The following is an 18,810-nucleotide window of genomic DNA, read 5'->3' on the forward strand; positions in this document are numbered from 1 at the left end:
AATACCTTTGTACTAGGAACACATTTAAACCTATCGGTAAAAATCTGCCGACATAATATAGTTGATCCTTGACTTGTATGGCAGTGTGGTTTGATTATGTTTGCTTGTTTAATACCTGCCATATTGTGATCAATTCCAGTTAGCATCTGCATGTCTCCCATCAAGAAAGAATGAAATCAGGTATTAACAGATGCATTGAGCATTTCACTGTGGAGAAGAGAATCTGAATTAGACAATAGAAAATGTCACTGATAAAGGAATGCTCATATTAACACATGTAGTAAACTACAATCACACACACACACAGACAGCAGCTGCTCAAAACTATGCTTTCAACAATTGGACAGCCATAAGACTATGAGCTCATGCTAGGATCATGCGTGCACACACACACACACACACACACACACACACACACACACACACTTCTTACATCTTCAATCATGTCAAATCACACAGCTCACTAGTTATGTCATCTTCTGAGTTTGTATTTGTACATGACTTCGTACATGAGAGCCACTATGTCCAAGTGTGTTTTTTGAAGAATGCTTTGCTTCTGAGCTACGGTGTAACATACAAAAAGTTCAGCAAACATTTACTGTACACCAGTGTGTGTGTCCATCAGTCGTGAAATGTAGACAGTAAACACAATATCGATAATAATCTTCATAGCACTGTAACAAGATCAAACGGCTCGCTCACAGCAAAAATTAAACGCTTTACTCGCTGCTCAAACACAGATCAACAAATGAAGTCTTTAGAAACTTGAACAGTCCGTCTGCGAAACCACACGACAGAAGTCCAGCCCTGCAGAAACAGTGTTGATATTTCTGTTGAGTCTGTTCTTTCCTTTACATACAGTACATGATCAAAAACGACACTTTCATTTGGAAATAGCTTCTGTTCTTCTTGTATTTTCAGTGTAGAATTATTTTCAAGTGCATTTGTTAGAAATATAATACATTTCAGTAATTCAGTGTATTTCACACACTTCAGTCCTAACTAGACATGACTTGATAACGTGATAAAACATGAATCGTTTTCATACTATTTAGAGTTTTTTTGTCCTAACCAGACATAACCAAGATAGGCGACAAGGCATTTTGGCATTCTGAGTAGCTCCGCCCACTGCAAAATAGTAATGGTCCGAAATTCCGCTCCACATAGCTGTATATTCAACGTCAAGTATGATCCGACTGGTCGTGACTTCGCTTCACACTTTGCTTTGCTTCACTTTCAGTGTGGATGGAAAAATGGTGAAGTCGCACCTGGTTACGCCACGGCGTCAAGAGTATCCCAATGAGTCCTTCACAATCTGTGTCTGTATGGAAATTTGGGAAGGGTATTGCAGTATCCCGAGGAACAGTGGACACTGCAGTGCACATAACCGCAGTATTGACCACATACAAAAACATCAGGACATAATGTTTGTGTGGTGATATCAAACCACCATCTGTCTGTAAACATTTCACTTGTGAATACTTCTGGAAGAGCTTTTGTCAACAAGTAAACAAGGCTGAATTTACATCTTCTGGTACATTACAATTATTCAGTTAGTCATATTAAAGTGACACACATTACTACGAAAGAGTTTTAAAGCAAGATTGTACTGTTATATTTTTTTGTTCTGATGTTATCCATGGCAAAACACACTTTAGCTAAACAGAGTTGTTATTTCTCTTGATCAGTCATGTTCTGTACACACAGTTTAGTTATTTTCAGGAGTGACAACCACTTTCTACAAATGATTTAGGGTCATGCTGTAAGGTCAAAAGAGACTCTTCACACAGGATGCGTTCACAGGATTGTTTTACTATTTAACATGCACCACTGCGATTTTTTTAGCATCCCGAAAATGCCGTATCAAGTTGAAAACAGTTCAACTTTTAGAAAAATGTGTGACACCGGTGCTTTTTTCATTCCGTTGCTGTCTGATAAACTTTTTCAGTGTCTCGTGCATTAGTGCGCCGTTTTTAGATTTGAAAAATTTACATTTAAAATTGTTGACACCTGTGTCCCGCACAATACAGTCACAATTTTAAGATGCCATGTCAAGATAAAAACAGTTAAACTTTTAACAATTTGAAATACCTCTTTCGCTGCGCTCCGTGTAACTTTTGTCCCGTGCATTAGCGTCAGATTTTGAGATGCCGTTTTAAGTTGAAAATAGTTCAAATATAAAAAAAACTATTGTTCCATTGCATTGCACTCCATCTAACTGTTCTCAGTGTCCCGTGCATAAGCATCACATTTTTAAGAAAGCGTGTCAAATAGGAAACAATTCAACTTAAAAAAACGAGTCTTGTGACACCTGCGTTTAATTACATTCCATTGTGCTTCATGTAACTTTTGTCCCGTGCATTGCCATCACATTACTGAGATGCCATTTTAAGTTGAAAATAGTTCAAGTAAAAAAGAAACTATTGTTCCATTCTGTTGCGCTCCATCGAACTGTTTTCATTAGCATCACATAGTTAAGATGAGTCGTGCATTAGCACGCCACTTTTAGATGTGAAAAGAGTTCAAATTAAAAATTGTTGACACCTGTGTTTTGTTTCATTCCATTGTGTTTCACGCTGCGTTTTTAAGACGCCATTTCAATTTGAAAACATTCAACTTTTAAAAATGCGAGACACCTGTATTTTATTTCATTCCATTGCGCTCCATGTAACTTTTGTCCCATGCATTAGCGTCACATTTGTGAGATGCCGTTTCATGTTGAAAATAGTTCAACTTTTTAAAAACCTGCGTTTTGTTCCATTCCGTTGTGCGCCATCAAATGTTTTAAAGTGTCCTGCACATTAGCATCGTGTTTTTAAGATGCCGTGTCAAGCTGAAAACAGTGTAACTTTTAAAAAACGAGTCTTGCGAAACCTTTGTTTTTTCCATTCCGTTGCATGCCATTTTTAGATTTCAAAAGAGTTCAAATTGTTGACAACTGTTTTTTGATTAATTCCATTGTGCTCAGTGTAACTTTTTCCAGTGTTCCATTGTTATCGCAGTTTCAATTTGAAAACAGTTCCATTTTTAAAAATGTTAGTTATATTCAATTCCGTTGCGCTCCATGTAACTTTTGTCCCATTTTTGAGACGTCGCTTAAAGTTGACAATTGTTCAAATAATAAAATAAAGATTGTTCCATTGCGTTGCGCTCCATCTAAATGTCTTCAGTGTCCCGTGCATAAGCATCACGTTTTTAAGATGCCATGTCAAATTGATAATTCAAATAAAATAAAAAAAAACACGTGTTTTATCCATTCTGATGCACTTTGCCTAAATTTTCAGAGTCTCGTGCATTAGTGTGCCGGTTTTAGATTTGAAAAGAGTTCAAATTTAACATCGCTGACACCTGTGATTTGTTCCATTCCATTGCGCTCCATCTAACATCTATCTTGCATTAGCATCACATTTATAATTTACAATGTCAAGTTTAAAACAGTGTAACTTAAAAAAAAAAAAAGGATTCTGGAGACACTTACATTTTGTTCCTTTCCGTATCACTCCAGCTGAACTTTTTTCAGTATCCCATGAATTACCGTCACGTTTTTAAGACACTGTATCGAGTTGAAAACTTTAAAAAATGCGAGACACCTATGTTTTATTCTATTTCGTTATGCTCTGTGTAACTCTTGTCCCGGGCATTAGCATTGCGTTTTAAAGACGATATTTGTAGTTGAAAACTGTTTAAAAGTTTTTAAAAACAAGTTTTTTTTTTCTTTTTCACCCAATTTGGAATGCCCAATTCCCAATGCACTTTTAAGTCCTCTTGGTCGCGTAGTGACTCGCCTCAATCCGGGTGGCGGAGGACGAATCCCAGCTGCCTCCGTGTCTGAGACCGCCAACCTGTGCGTCTTATCATGTGGCTTGTTGAGCGCGTTGCCATGGAGACATAGCGCGTGTGGAGGCTTCACACCATTCACCGCGGCAACCACGCTCAACCCACCACACACCCCACCAAGAACAAACCACATTATAGTGACCATGTGAAGGTTACCCCATGTGACCAACCGGGCCAATTTGGTTGCTTAGGAGACCTGGCTGGAGTCACTCAGCACGACCTGGGATTCTAACTAGCGAACTCCAGGAGTGGTAGCCAGCGTCTTTTACCACTGAGCTACCCAGGCCCCGACACATGTGTTTTGTTTTATTCCACTGCGTTCTGTCTAGTTTTTTTAAAAACACAAGGATACATTTTGTGTGAGCGGCCCCTAATGAGCATAAACAAAACATGGCACCTCTGTTTATGACAGTTTACTAAAAACTGCTGGACGTTAATATCACTTTGGTCAAAAATATCTACTGAAATTTCGGAAGTGATTCCAGTATTCTGTACAAACTCAAATGATAATTTACTTGATTCAAATGTGGTTGTCACTCCTAAAACTTTGTAGTGTGTATGTCACCCTTGTAAACACTTACTGGTAGTGCAGGGTGATGCAAGGCATCTTATGTAATCTTTTAAAAGGGATAATCCACCCAAAATGTAAAACTCTGCTATTATTTACTCACCCTCATGGTGTTCCAAACCTGTATGACTTTCTTTCTTCTGTGGAACACAAAAGGAGATGTTAGGCAGAATGATAGCCTCAGAATTTGTATTTGAGGTGAACTATACCTTTAAGAATCAAAGCTTGTGCAGTGCAGTTAAAAGCAGTGATAAACAGAGCAGATCTATACTAAGAACAGTACACCTGTATGGTTCTAGTAAACCCATGGTAAGACCTTGTGAGCTGAAACTAAGCAACAAGGAAAACACCAAAAGTCAGTAGTCGATACACTTAGCTTGTGTGTAAGAGTGTGTTTATGTACACGTGTGATAGTTTCAATGATCGTAACTGTGCATTTGTGTCAAACAGTAGTGGCTCGGCTGTACTGCAGCGCGAGTGGCGAGTACTCTTTGAAGCGGACGCAGAGTTTCCCACGAGTCCAGGGATTCTGTAGTGTGAGCGGACAGAAATCATCCCGAAGCCATTTCTCTCTCCCCTCCACCAACAGAACGAGCCCGAAGTGCTCCAGCTGCTCGGTTTCGTACACACACACCTCGGACACACACGTTGGGTAGTCGCATTGTTTGGGCGTACATGTGCACTGCTGGGTGGCTTTCTGCAGGTGGCGACAAACCACGTTGATTTCCTGGACTACTAAACGAACCATCTCTTTCGCCGATGTCTCTGTAGTCACACGTAGCTAAAGAAATAGACAATCACATGTACACAAAGTCAGCAGACAGAGGATGTAGTCATTTAGCAGAAGACTGAGATGCAGAAATGCAATTATAATTTAAATTTAAATAAGTATAATTTTTAATTGTTTTCCTTTTGAATTATGTTTCTTAGTTTTGTCTTGTTTTAAGCACAAATTTTGTTCAATTTCTCTAAAACAAATCTTAAAGGGAAAGTTCGCACAAAAATAAAATTCGGTCAATTGTCGTTCTGAACCTATAGAAATTTATTGTGGAAAAAAATGCATGAATATTCCGGTCCGTCTTTTTAGAGCGCTCTTGAATGTGAAATATGTCAAGATTTTCACTAACAAACGACTTACATTTCAGGTTGTTTCTCACCAAAACAAAACATTATGATGTACGAGCCGCATGGACTATATTTATGATGCTTTTGGGACCCTTTTTAAACTTTAAAGTGAGTTCCACTGTATTAAAAAAGATGGATATTCATTATTCACTATATATGAATATTCATTTTAAACTTTTCTTGTTGTGTTCCGCATAAGAAAGAAAATAACTTGGATTTGGAATGCTTGAAAATGTTTATTTTTGGGTGAACTATTCCTTTAATATCTTATGTCATTTTACTTCTTAAGTAAATTTATCTTGTTTTAAGGAGGTTTAGATATTTTTACTGGAAAACAAAACAAAAATACTGACTATTTTTGTCTCGTTTTCCAGTAGAAATATGTAAATGTACTTAAAACAAGATAAATTTACTTCAGAAGCAAAATAACATAAGAAATTAAGTTTTTATTTGGAGTTTTTGCTTAAAACAAGAATACAATTTGCCAATGGGACAAGAAAAATATGCTTAATTCAAAAAGAAACATCCTTTTTTTTTTACCCCACTGGCAAATAGATTATTCATAAACGTCACTAAATTTTGTTAGATTTTTCTGAAAAGAAGACTTAATATATTAACTCATTTTAGAGTCAGAAATTAACTTTTCCATTAAAGGATTAGTTCACCAAAAATGTAAATTCAGTCATTGTTTACTCACCCCTGTGTTGTTATAACTCTATATGACTTTATTTCTTTTTCTGAACACAAAGGGAGTAATTGTGAAATAATGTTGTGCTCAGTGATGTCATACAATGGCAGTTTATGGTGACCACCTCTTCAAGCTTCAAAAGAACACAAAAGTATAATTCAGAAGTCTAATAAATTATTCCATGAGACTCATGATTGTTATGAAAGTATACGATAAGATCTGGTGAGAAACAAACTGAAATATAATGTATTATTTAGTGAAAATGTTCACTGACCGTTGATCTCCTGTGTGCGTTCATGATAGAGCACGAGAGCAACAGTTCACGCAGCGCCCTTGTGACATTGGGGCATTCAAGCGAAAACTTGTTTGTTTATCTAAAAACAGGTCCTCCACAGCGATAGTGACAACAGAACACAACACATCTGCACACAAAACAGAAAACAGAACTTACTAAACATGTCTGAAGAGTTTGTAGTTGAAGAATTGATGCATTTCTATGCCCAGCCTTATTTTACTTGGAAATTAAACAGAAACATAGAGGAGTCTACAGGCAGCCACAGTCACACCATGTCCTAAACTGACGGCAAACAACACGAGATAAAATGTATATTTTCTATATTAATCAGAGTTTTTGTCCTAATCAACAGTGACGAGTGACGGTACATTCTATCGATCACTTGTTTTCTATTTTCGGCATCGCGCGGGTAACTGCATCTTGTTTTAAGAAATTGTAGGCATTTTTTACTAGAACAAAAATACTTTTTGTAGTGGATCCCAGCCCATTCCGAGTATTAGCATAAACTGCAAAAAAATATATTTTGTTTTCCAATAAAAACTTGTAAACATCCTTAAAACAAGAAATTAAATTAAAAAAAAAGAGAGAAGCAAAATAACATGATATTAAAGGGATAGTTCATCCAAAAATGTACATTCTCTCATCATTTACTCACCCTCATGCAATCCCAGATGTGTTTGACTTTCTTTCTTCTTCTGAACACAAATGAAAATTTTTAGAAGAATATTTCAGCACTGCAGGTCCATACAATGCATGTGAATGGTGACCAGAACTTTAAATCTCCCAAAAGCACATAAAGGCAGCATAAAAGTTATCCATACGACAGTGGTTAAATCTTTATCTTCAGAAGCGATATGATAGGTGTGGGTGAGAAACAGATCAATATTTAAGTCATTTTTCACCATAAATCTCCACTTTTACTTTCAAATTTTTCTTCATTTGTTTTTTTTGGCAATTCACATTATTCGTGCATATCGTCACCTACTGGTCAAAGGTGGATATTTAAAGTAAAAAAGGACTTAAATATTGATGTTTTCACCCACATCTATCAAATCGCTTCTAACGGCTTGGATTAAACCACTGGAGTGGTTTGGATTACTTTTATTCTGCCTCTATGTGATTTTTGAAGATTCAAAGTTCTGGTCACCATTTACTTGCATTGTAAGGACCTACAGAGCTGAAATATTCTTCTAAAAATCTTCGTTTGACTTGTGTTTTTTTATAAACTGTAAAAAAAGACCAACGTACTGATTAAGAACATGTTTTTGCAGTGCAAACACTCACTCTGACACTGGTGTCTTTGGGTAGCCCAGTCTGGTATTGTGGGTAAACCTTCAGCGTGCTGTGGCACGTTCTCAGAGGTGAACCAGTCGAGTGGGCCGAGAGTCGCTGCACGCCACTGTCCTCTGATAGGGTGCGTACAGGCGTGGGGCGGGGCTCGTGAGCTGAAAAGCACAGATCGAATGAGGAAGGGCGTGTCCAGCCTTTATGGGAGGCAGAGCTGGTCGGCGTGGTTGCTGCTGAGACAGGGGGCGGGTATTCCAGGCTGCTCGTGCGAACACACAGCGCAGTTCTCTTCTCTGTGACTCGCAACAGTTCAATTTGACGACTGGGAAGGATGAAATCACTATCGAATGCGTTCAGTCCTGTATTCTCCCATCTGCTCACACCAACAACACTTCCTCCTCCGGTTTGCAGGACATCGGGCTGGCAAAAAGAGGAGCGAGGCGATGATTGTGACGAGGAGGAAAGGTGGGTGGACGTTACGGATCGGAAACATGTTGGGGAGGGTGGAAGCAGGTCCAGTTCTCTGGTGCTTTGCGATACACTGGAGGTATACTCACTGTCAGTGGTGTGGAAGACCTCAGATGTGTTGTCTTCATCAGACACACTGTGGGGATCTTGTAAAGGGAGAGAGAATGATAGAAAGACTCTTCTTACAGGGATAGTCATAAATAAAAACTCTTCACACAGCTCTCTATCAACTGTCGTTGGCAGTCAAGCATGGACAGTAAAGCTCCAAAAATGACAAACAAACAAACAAACAAACAAAACAAAAAAAATCACCATAAAATTTGTCCATACGTCTCATGCACTATTTTCCAAATCTGCAGCATTTGTGGCATAATGCTGATTACTCCAAAATAATTTTGACTTGTCTCTCGTTTATTTAAAATAAATAAATTGCATTAAGGAAAATTACAGTGGTGAATGGGTTCAGTTCATAAACATTAACATACTCAAAAGTAAAGCCATAAAACATAATACACACACACACACACACACACACACACATATATATATATATATATTATATAATATATTAGCTTGATTTTAGTGTGATAAATTTGCTTACTAATCTTATCAATCAAAAGTTCTATACAATATTACAACTTATTTTCCATGATGACGCAATGCAAGTAAACCCCAGATTTTTTCACATAAAAATCATGTTAACATGAATTATGTTTATGCCTTGTGGGTATACTTTGGAAAAAGTGTGCATTATTATGTTTATGGACAGTAAGTGTCTTAGTGTAATCACGATTAAAACTAATTTTTTTTAAATAAACGAGGGACGATTCAAAATTATTTTTGTGGTAATCCATCTTTAGTTTAACTTGTACTGAACCCGGAAAATACCTTTAACCCTTTAAGCTTTGAAGGTGTTTTTAAAGATTTCCTGTTTCATTGGTATACCCAAAATGAAAGGCTTATATTTAAAAAAAATAAAATAAAAAAATAAATAAATAAAAAAAAAAACCAGGAGGGTCAAGTGTTTGGTATCACTGTAAAGAAAACTTTTCAATTTTTTATGATATAGATTATGATACATTCTGAGACTCTCAGCCTAAGAAACTGCTGAAAAAAAATAAAAAAAAATAAATATTGAGCCAAAATTTTTATTTTTTCCGTATTTTTCTTATTTGACATTATATATCTCTGGGTGTAAATACTCAGAAAAACTGCTTTTGTTTGGTTCCAAATCATGTCAACTGTATCTGAGAAAAATGTTGTGTTGATCCAACAAAGCAAGCAAAAGTTATAACATTACAAAAATAATTTATCAAGTTTCATTCTGTGCCATTTGAGTCATCACTGAGTCTGTTTCATGTATTTGGCGCCATCTCCTGGTGGCCATATGTAACATTGTGCTTCATGTGGATTATCTAATGATCTATGCATCTGATTACCTTGTGTGTGGGCTCGTTTGAAAGATAATCACCTCCTCTAAGAAATTATATGTGATATTTTATGTTCCGTTTATTTCTTGTGAAGTTATTAACTAAAAATCAGCATATAAGCAACACCAACATAAAAGACATTTACGTAGCTATTACTCGCTATATTTTTGTCTGTGATGTAAAACAAATAGGCTGGTTGTATTCTACTGTTTGAGAGCTTTCTGCTGGCAGGGCCCATCTGAGCTTAATGGGTTAAGTCCTTATTTACTAAAAATCTTTCCTTCCCTTTACATGAAATACTGCATTTTAGTCATATGGACAGCATTAAGATTGTTTTTTTTTGTTTTTTTTTTGACAACCTCTGGTCACTATAAATTATTGTAAATTCACTATAGTGAGAAAAAAAAAACTTTTTTACAGAACAAATTATTTCTCACAAGGAAACAAAGTAATATCACATTTTTCCAAATCAGAGAAAGAGAGACAGAAAGACATATAATTTACTGATGTCATAATACCCCCAAAACTACCTAAAAAAGGACAAACACCTTCAAGGTTCAACATCACAAACATCTGAAAACTGGAGTGGGAAAGGAGAGGTAGATCAGTACAGAAAGGAATAGCGCTCTCACCGTTGAGTTTTCGTGTAGTCTCTGGTGAAGGGGTTGGAGAAGGAAGGTAGTCAGGCTGTGAGGAGGTGGAAACTGTTTTTTCTGGAATACTCTCTTTAGAGAAGTCAATAATCCAGCCCAGACTCACTCCAGAGCTCTGCTGTTTATATCGAGCAGATTGCAGAACTTCTACCATCCACCTGGCATCACGCCACAGGTCCTCCATATGCTACAGAGACATAGAAAACACAAATGCACCGATTTATTCTGTATATGATATAAGGGTTCTGCTCTGAACTATTAAAGATGGAAAAATACAAATCTATCATTAAATCCCTTTTTAATGTTTCATTAAATAATGACTTACTAAAATAATTTTGTTCGATACACTATATACTAGAATAAATCTTATATTTACTTACTCTAGTGCTGTAAAATTTCATTTAAGACCACCACAAAAATTAAATAAACTAATAATATACAAAATAACATATTAAAATATATATTTATTATATATGGGTAATTCTTCAACCTGTCTTCAATGCCTTCATCAATTATTTTTAGTACTTTTCAAATGTCTTTTATGTCTTGATTTAGCTGTTTTAGCCTTTAGACCCAGACTTTCAATAATAAACTATGAAAATATATTCTAAAAATACAAATTATTACATTATTATAAAGAGTGAAATAAACAAGCCATTTCAATATTTATTGTGTGAAAATGATTTCTATCAATAGTTCAAAAATTAAGACAACCACACCAAACAATTTTGCCCCTAATAAATTTTTTCCAAAAAATGTCAGTGAAGCGCAAGTTTGAGATGAAATATTAGACCAAAATAAATAAATAAATAAATAAACCTTAAATTCTTTAAAAAATATATTTAAAAGAGAAAAGTCATAAATTTACATACTGTAGTTAAAATGTGTATAATTATCTTCAAGACCACCACAACATTCATAAAAAAAATTATCATATATAAATATGTCAATTATAATGGCGAACATTTTAATTATGAAAGTCAAAAGAATTTTCTAAGAAAGAAAATATTATAAAATCCAGCCTGAATGTTTAATGGTTTGAACTTAATTGCAGAAATATGCAGAAATGTGATACTTCCTTTTCAGTACTTGTCGATACAAATACCTGTTATTTGTTTTATTTCGTTTTTTATGTTGCAGTTTTCAAATACAATACTGTGAGAATGATGATTTGAGGATAACATTTATTATGTTTCAGCAACTGATCCTCAAAATACATCATCAAAAAAAAAGTATTTTTAGCTGTCACAAAACTATAACAAAATCCCAAACAAATGTAGAGAATTTTTTTATATATAAAAATAATCACTATAAACTATTGCTGTCAATTAATCGCATAATTTTTCGTAGTTAATCGTGATTAATCGCAGATTTGAAAGTGCTGAAATTTACTCTAAATATACTTCTTGACCTGTCAAAATGCATTTCTTTCCTTCTTAGGAAAGAAAACAAAACAATACGTAAACATATAATGCTTCATTAAAATTTTCCAAACAAAGCCTTCCACATTATAAAGAAAGAAATGGAATTAAATAGTACCAATTCAAGTAACATTAAACATTTCCTAAAGTTTTAGTAGGAGTTTGACGAATTGAAAGTCAATGAGTCTCGAACAATTGCATAAATGTAAACAATTGCCAATAAATTTAAAACATCACCAACATTGACCGGAGTCGTATGGATTACTTTTATGCTGCCTTTATGTGCTTTTTGGAGGGTCAAAATTTTGGCACCCATTCACTTGCATTGTGAGGACCTACAGAGCTGAAATATTCTTCTAAAAATCTTAATTGTGTTCTGCAGAAGAAAGAAAGTCAAACACATCTGGGATGGCATGAGGGTGAGTAAATGATGAGAGAATTTTCATTTTTGGGAACTATTCCTTTAACACGTAGGAATCTATGATATCAGTCTATTTATTTTTTTTTATTTTTTATTTATTTATTTTTTCAAATTTCGTTTTATTTTATTGGTTTAATTTTTTCAAAAAATTTTTTTTTCAGTTTTATTTTTTTAAATTCCATACTCAACAGTTTAATTAAATTTTAAAATAAAAAAAAGTGTCTAAATACTGTAAATAAAGTCATTAAAACTTTAATCAAATCAAAACAGAACAATTAATTTTCAACATAATGTTGCATTATTTTTATCATAAAAAATGATCTGAAATACAAAAATCTTATTTTTATTTGTCAGATTTAATGCTGCACAACAAAGCATCACAGATGTGAGATATTGCTTAAATATAATACAATTATTATTGATTTATTATTATTTCAGTGAATATTAAATAACTATACAGTGGTGATATATATCAGTCTGCTTCACAACTCCAGAAAAGCAGGTCACAACATGACCTATTGTGATTATTAAACCGCAAAAGGCTGTTATGAAATAAAATAAACATGTAGTCTGTATGTGCTGCATGCTACAATGTGTATGACCGCTCTGCTCTGTGTCATCTGCTACAAACAGAGCGTGCATGATGTTTATTATGAGGTATTTTCAGTGTATGAGCAGCTGGCTTTACATATTCACTTTGAAGTGCGCAGCACATGCAGACTGAATTAATTTAATAATTAATAATTAATAGCAACCTTTGAGGTTTAATAATCATATTGCGATTTGAATTTGTGTGCTGAATGTTCACGCAATGACATTCGCACGTCAGGTGGTAATGGTTTTTGGTATCTGAGCATTTTTACAAGTATGAGTATAAGTATGTGAGCGCAGTATCAGAATCGGGACATCCCGAATATATATTTATACAGTCTTTGCCTTGCAAGCACTGTGATTAAGAACCTAATGATCTTGAGCCATTAAAGATGATACTGTAAATTCCAGCAGTTGCACAGTTTGTTCTGTCTTTTATTGCTCTTCATCAGTTACATCTTTGAAAACTGAACTGTGGGTGACGGGCTGCCAGTGTTGAATTATACAGAGGTCAGAAATACCTGCAAATACTCTTCAATCTGCTGATGTTTGTGTTTGGCAGCAATGAGCTCCGACTCGGAGAACGCTTCCCGCAGAGACTGCTGGGACATCAGAGACTCCAGACCCAACAGAGCGCATACACGGCAATACAGAGCGATGAAACTAGGGCTGTATGACTCAAAATGAACTACAGGAGAAAAGAGAGACGGGTTATGAGTGCACAGCTCTTTGCAAACTGAAAGATGACACTTATGTTGTATGTATATGTCTGCGTCCGCTCACCTAACTCAAAGAGCTGCAGTGGCAGAGTGAAGAATCCTAAGCGCGGTGAGCACAGATGATTCTGACCGGGGGGTGAACACACCTCCTCACATGGAGGAAGGAGCAACAGAAAGGACACGCCCTCACCCAACTCTACCACCTCTTTTACATAAACACGGAAATCTTGTGCCTAATACATGAAGAAAAAAGAAAATTAAGATTCTTCAAATCAGGGTCCACATTAGGTCTTTAGATCAGTGACAATCTCATTGCACGTGCTACCCTAATCAATTTGAATAGAAACTGCTCTTCATTTTGAACATGTACAGTATACATACATCAGACATACACTAAAAAAGCATGATCATTACGGGAAATGTGCTATATTGAAAAAGTTGTGCTATTTTGCTCGTTTAAAAGACGCAATTATCAGTACATCATGTCATGTTTAGATTAAACCTTCAGTAAATCTACACCTGTATGCGACTGCACAAACCTGCTTGTTAGGAATGTTGACGTAGCCAAGCAAATCTTTGGCAGCTGTTAGCAAGTCCAATAGGAGGCGATGTGGAGCGCTTTGGGCATTGGCGCGCACCTGCACGCTATCCTCGAGCGAGGTTAATGATTGAAGCCACTGCCATTCCTCCCTACAAACAAAAACACACAATTACTAAACATGAATAGACACAAACATATGTGTAAAACACTCCCACACACTCTGTCATACCTGGAGACGTGGCCGTTGTCTCGTATTTTGGTGTGGCACAGCACATTCGGATGTTTATGTGACACGAGCACTCTGATCTGGTCTACTGAGGTGTACAGCTTCAGGTAACCCAGATACAGACCGGCGGACAAACACTTCCTGCTGCGTCGGTGATATGACAGTTTCTCCTGCATGGACATGCATACAAAGACGCATTGGGTGAATCTCATGAAACATGTCAAAGAACACGTCCGGGACATATATATAACCTCAAAAACAAAAGAAAAAAATAAGAAATTGCATTGTGATTTTTGCATTGCGACATTTTTTTTTTTTATGACTTTAAGCACGCTTTTCTACCAAATTCGCAAAAATGTAAAGCGAAAAATCCACTGTATATTATTTTTATACAACAGTTAGTTTGCTTTGGTTTCATTTGGAACTATTTTCATTTGTGGGTGGAACAGACAAAATAGCTGTCCATTATTGTGCCTAAATTTACATTTAAAACTAAAATTGTGTCTAAGGCACTGTCCACACTGATACATTTTCGTTTGAAAACACATTACTTTCACTATGTTAACATCTCTCATCCACACTATAACAGTGTTTTCCTCCACCGAAAACACAGCGTTTCAAAATTAGCATTCGGATAAAATTCTTATTAATATAACGGTTGTAAATTAGCAATACAATACAATGCAAAAAAAAAAAAAAAAAAAAATCTTATTGAGTATTTTCGTCTTATTTTCTGGTAAAAATGTATCTAAACATCCATAAAACAAGAAAGAAAATTAGTTACGAAGCAAAACGACACAAGATATGTCTTAGGAAATGTAGAAACTTAGGAACAATATTTGCCAATGGGGATAGACAATTTAACTTGTTTTCCTTTTTCATAGCACATTGGCAAATAGCTTTTTCTTGTTATAAGCATAAATGTTACAACACTTTATAACACTTTAAAATAAGGTTACATTTGTTAACAATGAACTCACAATGAACAATACTTTCAAAACATTTATTAGCATTTATTCATCTTGGTTAATGTTAATTTCAACACACACTATATGGCCAAAAGTTTGTGGACACCATATGTGCTTGATGAACATTTGATTTCAAAACCTTAGGCATCAATTTCTCCCTTTGCTGTAATAACAGCTTCCGCTCTTTTGGGAAGGCTTTCCACTATACTGTATGTAGTAACATGGCTGCAGGGATTTGCTCTCATTCAGACACAAGGCTATCAGTGAGGTCAGGAACGGATGATGGTCGATGGGACCTGACTTACAGTTGCTGTTCCAGTTCACCCCAAAAGTGATCAGTGGGGTTCAGGTCTGGGCTTTGTGCAGGCCAGTCAATTTCTTCCTCGCCATACACAGTAAACCATTTCTTTATGGACCTCACTTTGTTCACAGGGGCATTGTCATGCTGGAACAGAAAAGGGCTATCCCCAAACAGTTGCCAAAAATGTGGAAGCACACAAAGCCCAAGCCATTACATAAAGAAACATTACGATTTTTCTTTACTGGATTTAACGGAGTAACCAAATTCGTTAATCAGAAAGGGGTGTCCACAAACTTTTGGCCATATTGTATATACTAACACATTTTTAAAATTTAAAAAAGTTACAAGTTAACAAGTTAATGCACTATGAACTAATAATGAGCAATAGACCCTTTTCACACTCCGGGTTTTGGAACGCAGAAGTAAACGTTTGCAGGGTAAACTTTGACAGCGGTGAATGGGAGACCACAGCAAATATTATTTTCACTTACCCATTTGCTCCAAGATTAAAAGAAAAAATCTACTCTTACGTTTGAGTGACTTTCCAGAAAAGTTTTTTTTTTTTTTTTTTTAATCCCCTTTTCTCCCAGTTTGGAATGCCCAATTCCCACTACTTAGTAGGTCCTCGTGGTGGCACGGTTACTCACCTCAATCCAGGTGGTGGAGGACAAGTCTCAGTTGCCTCCGCTTCTGAGACCGTCAATCCGCGCATCTTATCACATGACTCATTGTGCATGACACCGCGGAGACTCACAGCATGTGGAGACTCATGCTACTCTCCACGATCCACACACAACTTACCACTCCCCCATTGAGAGCGAGAACCACTAATCGCGACCACGAGGAGGTTACCCCATGTGACTCTACCCTCCCTAGCAACCGGGCCAATTTGGTTGCTTAGGAGACCTGACTGGAGTCACTCAGCACGCCCTGGATTCGAACTCACGACTCCAGAGGGGGTAGTCAGCATCAATACTCGCTAAGCTACTCAGGCCCTGAAGAGTTAAAAAATAGAGAGCGGTGGATTAAGACAGTAAAATGGCAGAAGATGCCAAATTTACTATCACTCTCTCAGCAGCTGTAATAGAAACCCCCTCGCAGCTGTGGTAAATGGTTTTTTAAAACTAATTCCAGGTTAAAATAACATAAAGCATAATGTTATAAATTTACACTCAATATGTAAAAAATGTATAATCGGAAAAAAAAAATTGCGAGATTTACGCTGATAAATTATATATATATATATATATATTTCTTAAACATAAAATAAAGTATGAATGCATCATAGTAGTATTTGTTGTACTGCCTTTAATTTATGCTGATTTTAATAATTAAAATCACTGTATTACAAAGATGAGAATCTAATGTATATAATCTTAGATAATAAATAAAAAAATAAAAAAAATATAAATAAAATATCCAGATGAATCACAGTAATGAGTAAGTTTCTTTTGGATTACCCTAATAAGGATTTGGGGGAAAATGTGTTTTACTGTCAAAAAAATAATGTAAAAAAGCGAAAATGGCCTTTATTTAGCAGCTTGTTAGTAATATACACTTTTAAAAACTTCAAAATTCATGACTGTGGTATGATTGTGTGCAATTTATGTACAAAACGTGAAAAACAATTTTTTTAAGTAATGTTAACCACAGAGCTTATTTGACTTATAAATCAAAAACTGCTATTCTGAAAAGCCAATGGAAATTCCAGAGGGAACCCTTGGATCAATAATGCCAATTCTCTTCCGGTGTTTAGGACTACAAACTGAACAGCTCTCTAGATATACATTGTATGGAGAATTTTGCGTGTGGTCTAAAGAGCTTGATAGATATGAAATGGAAAATGAGCAAAAACACACACACACACGCACACAGAGTCAGTGCTGGCGGTAACGCCATAAAAATATTTTAATACTTTTTTGAGTAACGAGTAAAGTATGCAATATTTTTTTTTATTTTAGACCATAATATCGGAGTTACTTTTTAAATAAAGTAACACATTGCTTTTGTACACCTCTACTGTCCCTGTATTGCGAGAAATCAGGAGTAAAAGTGTGCAAACTTCGTGGAGGAGACGTAGTGCATGATGGGCATTGTAGTTCTATAGTGTGTGAGGCCAGAGACTATTAAGCAGATAGAGACGAGTCACTTCTATTTAAATGAACGGGAGAAACTGGAACGCTCAACCAAGAAGCTCTAGCACCCAACAGTCAATGGATGTAGAAAGGAAGTCCCGCCTTACAGGAAAAAGAGCCAATCACCTTTTAGATACAGACATCGCCTGTCAATCAACCCTGCATATGCATTTCGTGTTTTAGAGTAATATGAGGTCAACATTCGGTTGAGTGAAACGCAATTGATTCATGTGTTGATACACACTGCATTAAAAAAAAATCAGTAAACGCGTTTAGCCAGAGGGATTATAAGACTAGTCTTTCACTGGCCACGACATGATACACAGGGTGAAATACTCGCTCAATTCACTGAGTTATGCAGCCGAACTGCTCCGTGTTACAGCTCCCCATAACCGGGAGAATGGGATGAGAAAAGCTGACTCTGGATCAGTGGCTCCGAGCAAAGTTTTACATCGATTGTGTACACAGAGAAAATGTCGTAGTTTCTAAAAATATTCTACGTTTTTGTTTTATAATAAACAAGTAGTTTGATTCATGAAACAAACCGTTTGTATGACATTTTGGAAGCATTAAAGTTGTATCAACATGCGCCTTTGAAGTTGTGGCGTCTGCATGCACCGTGGATCAACAAAACAAGCGTGCATTGAGATGACTTAAGTGAAAAATATTCATTTATTCCTTGAACATGTTAGGCTGGCAATCCCCACTGAATTTTATCCTGACTTTTGAAAAACATCTTAAGTTGACTGGCATTGTCAACGGGCACCGCACATGATGGCATATGTGATGCAGGTTCAAGTGTTGGACTTTGCTGCTTTAAGTAAGACTATGGTTATTCTTCATTATTCATATTGGCTGCCATGCTCATGGAAAAACAAATCATGCATATTCATGTTTATGATTCTTTATTATAAATATGACGTGAAGACCTACTTTCTAAATATCTGTTTGCTTTCTATGTTGTTTTGAAATGAGTGTTGTACAGTAGCTAGCATGACCTGTAATGTCTCTTGTATGCAATGCATGGCTAATTTGTATGGAATGCATAACAGAAGAGAAAATGGCTGTGAGAATAAACGCTTTACTTTCCATAAAATGTACTTTTTAATTAAGGAGTAACGCAATATTCTAACGAG

The 18,810-nt window shown here is 36.0% G+C and overlaps 1 protein-coding gene across 1 annotated transcript in view; it reads right to left on the minus strand.

Moving 5' to 3' along the window:
* Positions 1 to 477: 477 nt before the first annotated feature.
* Positions 478 to 18,810, minus strand: part of LOC127432141 (ankyrin repeat and fibronectin type-III domain-containing protein 1-like) — a 109,722-nt gene continuing 91,389 nt past the window's right edge. Inside the window, exons 15-21 of the mRNA XM_051682981.1 lie at positions 14,274 to 14,440; positions 14,043 to 14,193; positions 13,568 to 13,736; positions 13,306 to 13,472; positions 10,331 to 10,538; positions 7,798 to 8,414; positions 478 to 5,186 (exon numbers count right to left, since the gene is read on the minus strand). Coding sequence (XP_051538941.1) covers positions 4,848 to 5,186; positions 7,798 to 8,414; positions 10,331 to 10,538; positions 13,306 to 13,472; positions 13,568 to 13,736; positions 14,043 to 14,193; positions 14,274 to 14,440 — 1,818 coding nt within the window. The 3' untranslated portion in view covers positions 478 to 4,847. The remainder of the gene's footprint in view (positions 5,187 to 7,797; positions 8,415 to 10,330; positions 10,539 to 13,305; positions 13,473 to 13,567; positions 13,737 to 14,042; positions 14,194 to 14,273; positions 14,441 to 18,810) is intronic.

This window comes from Myxocyprinus asiaticus, chromosome 41 (assembly GCF_019703515.2).
Source record: "Myxocyprinus asiaticus isolate MX2 ecotype Aquarium Trade chromosome 41, UBuf_Myxa_2, whole genome shotgun sequence".
Classification (NCBI taxonomy): Eukaryota; Metazoa; Chordata; class Actinopteri; order Cypriniformes; family Catostomidae; genus Myxocyprinus; species Myxocyprinus asiaticus.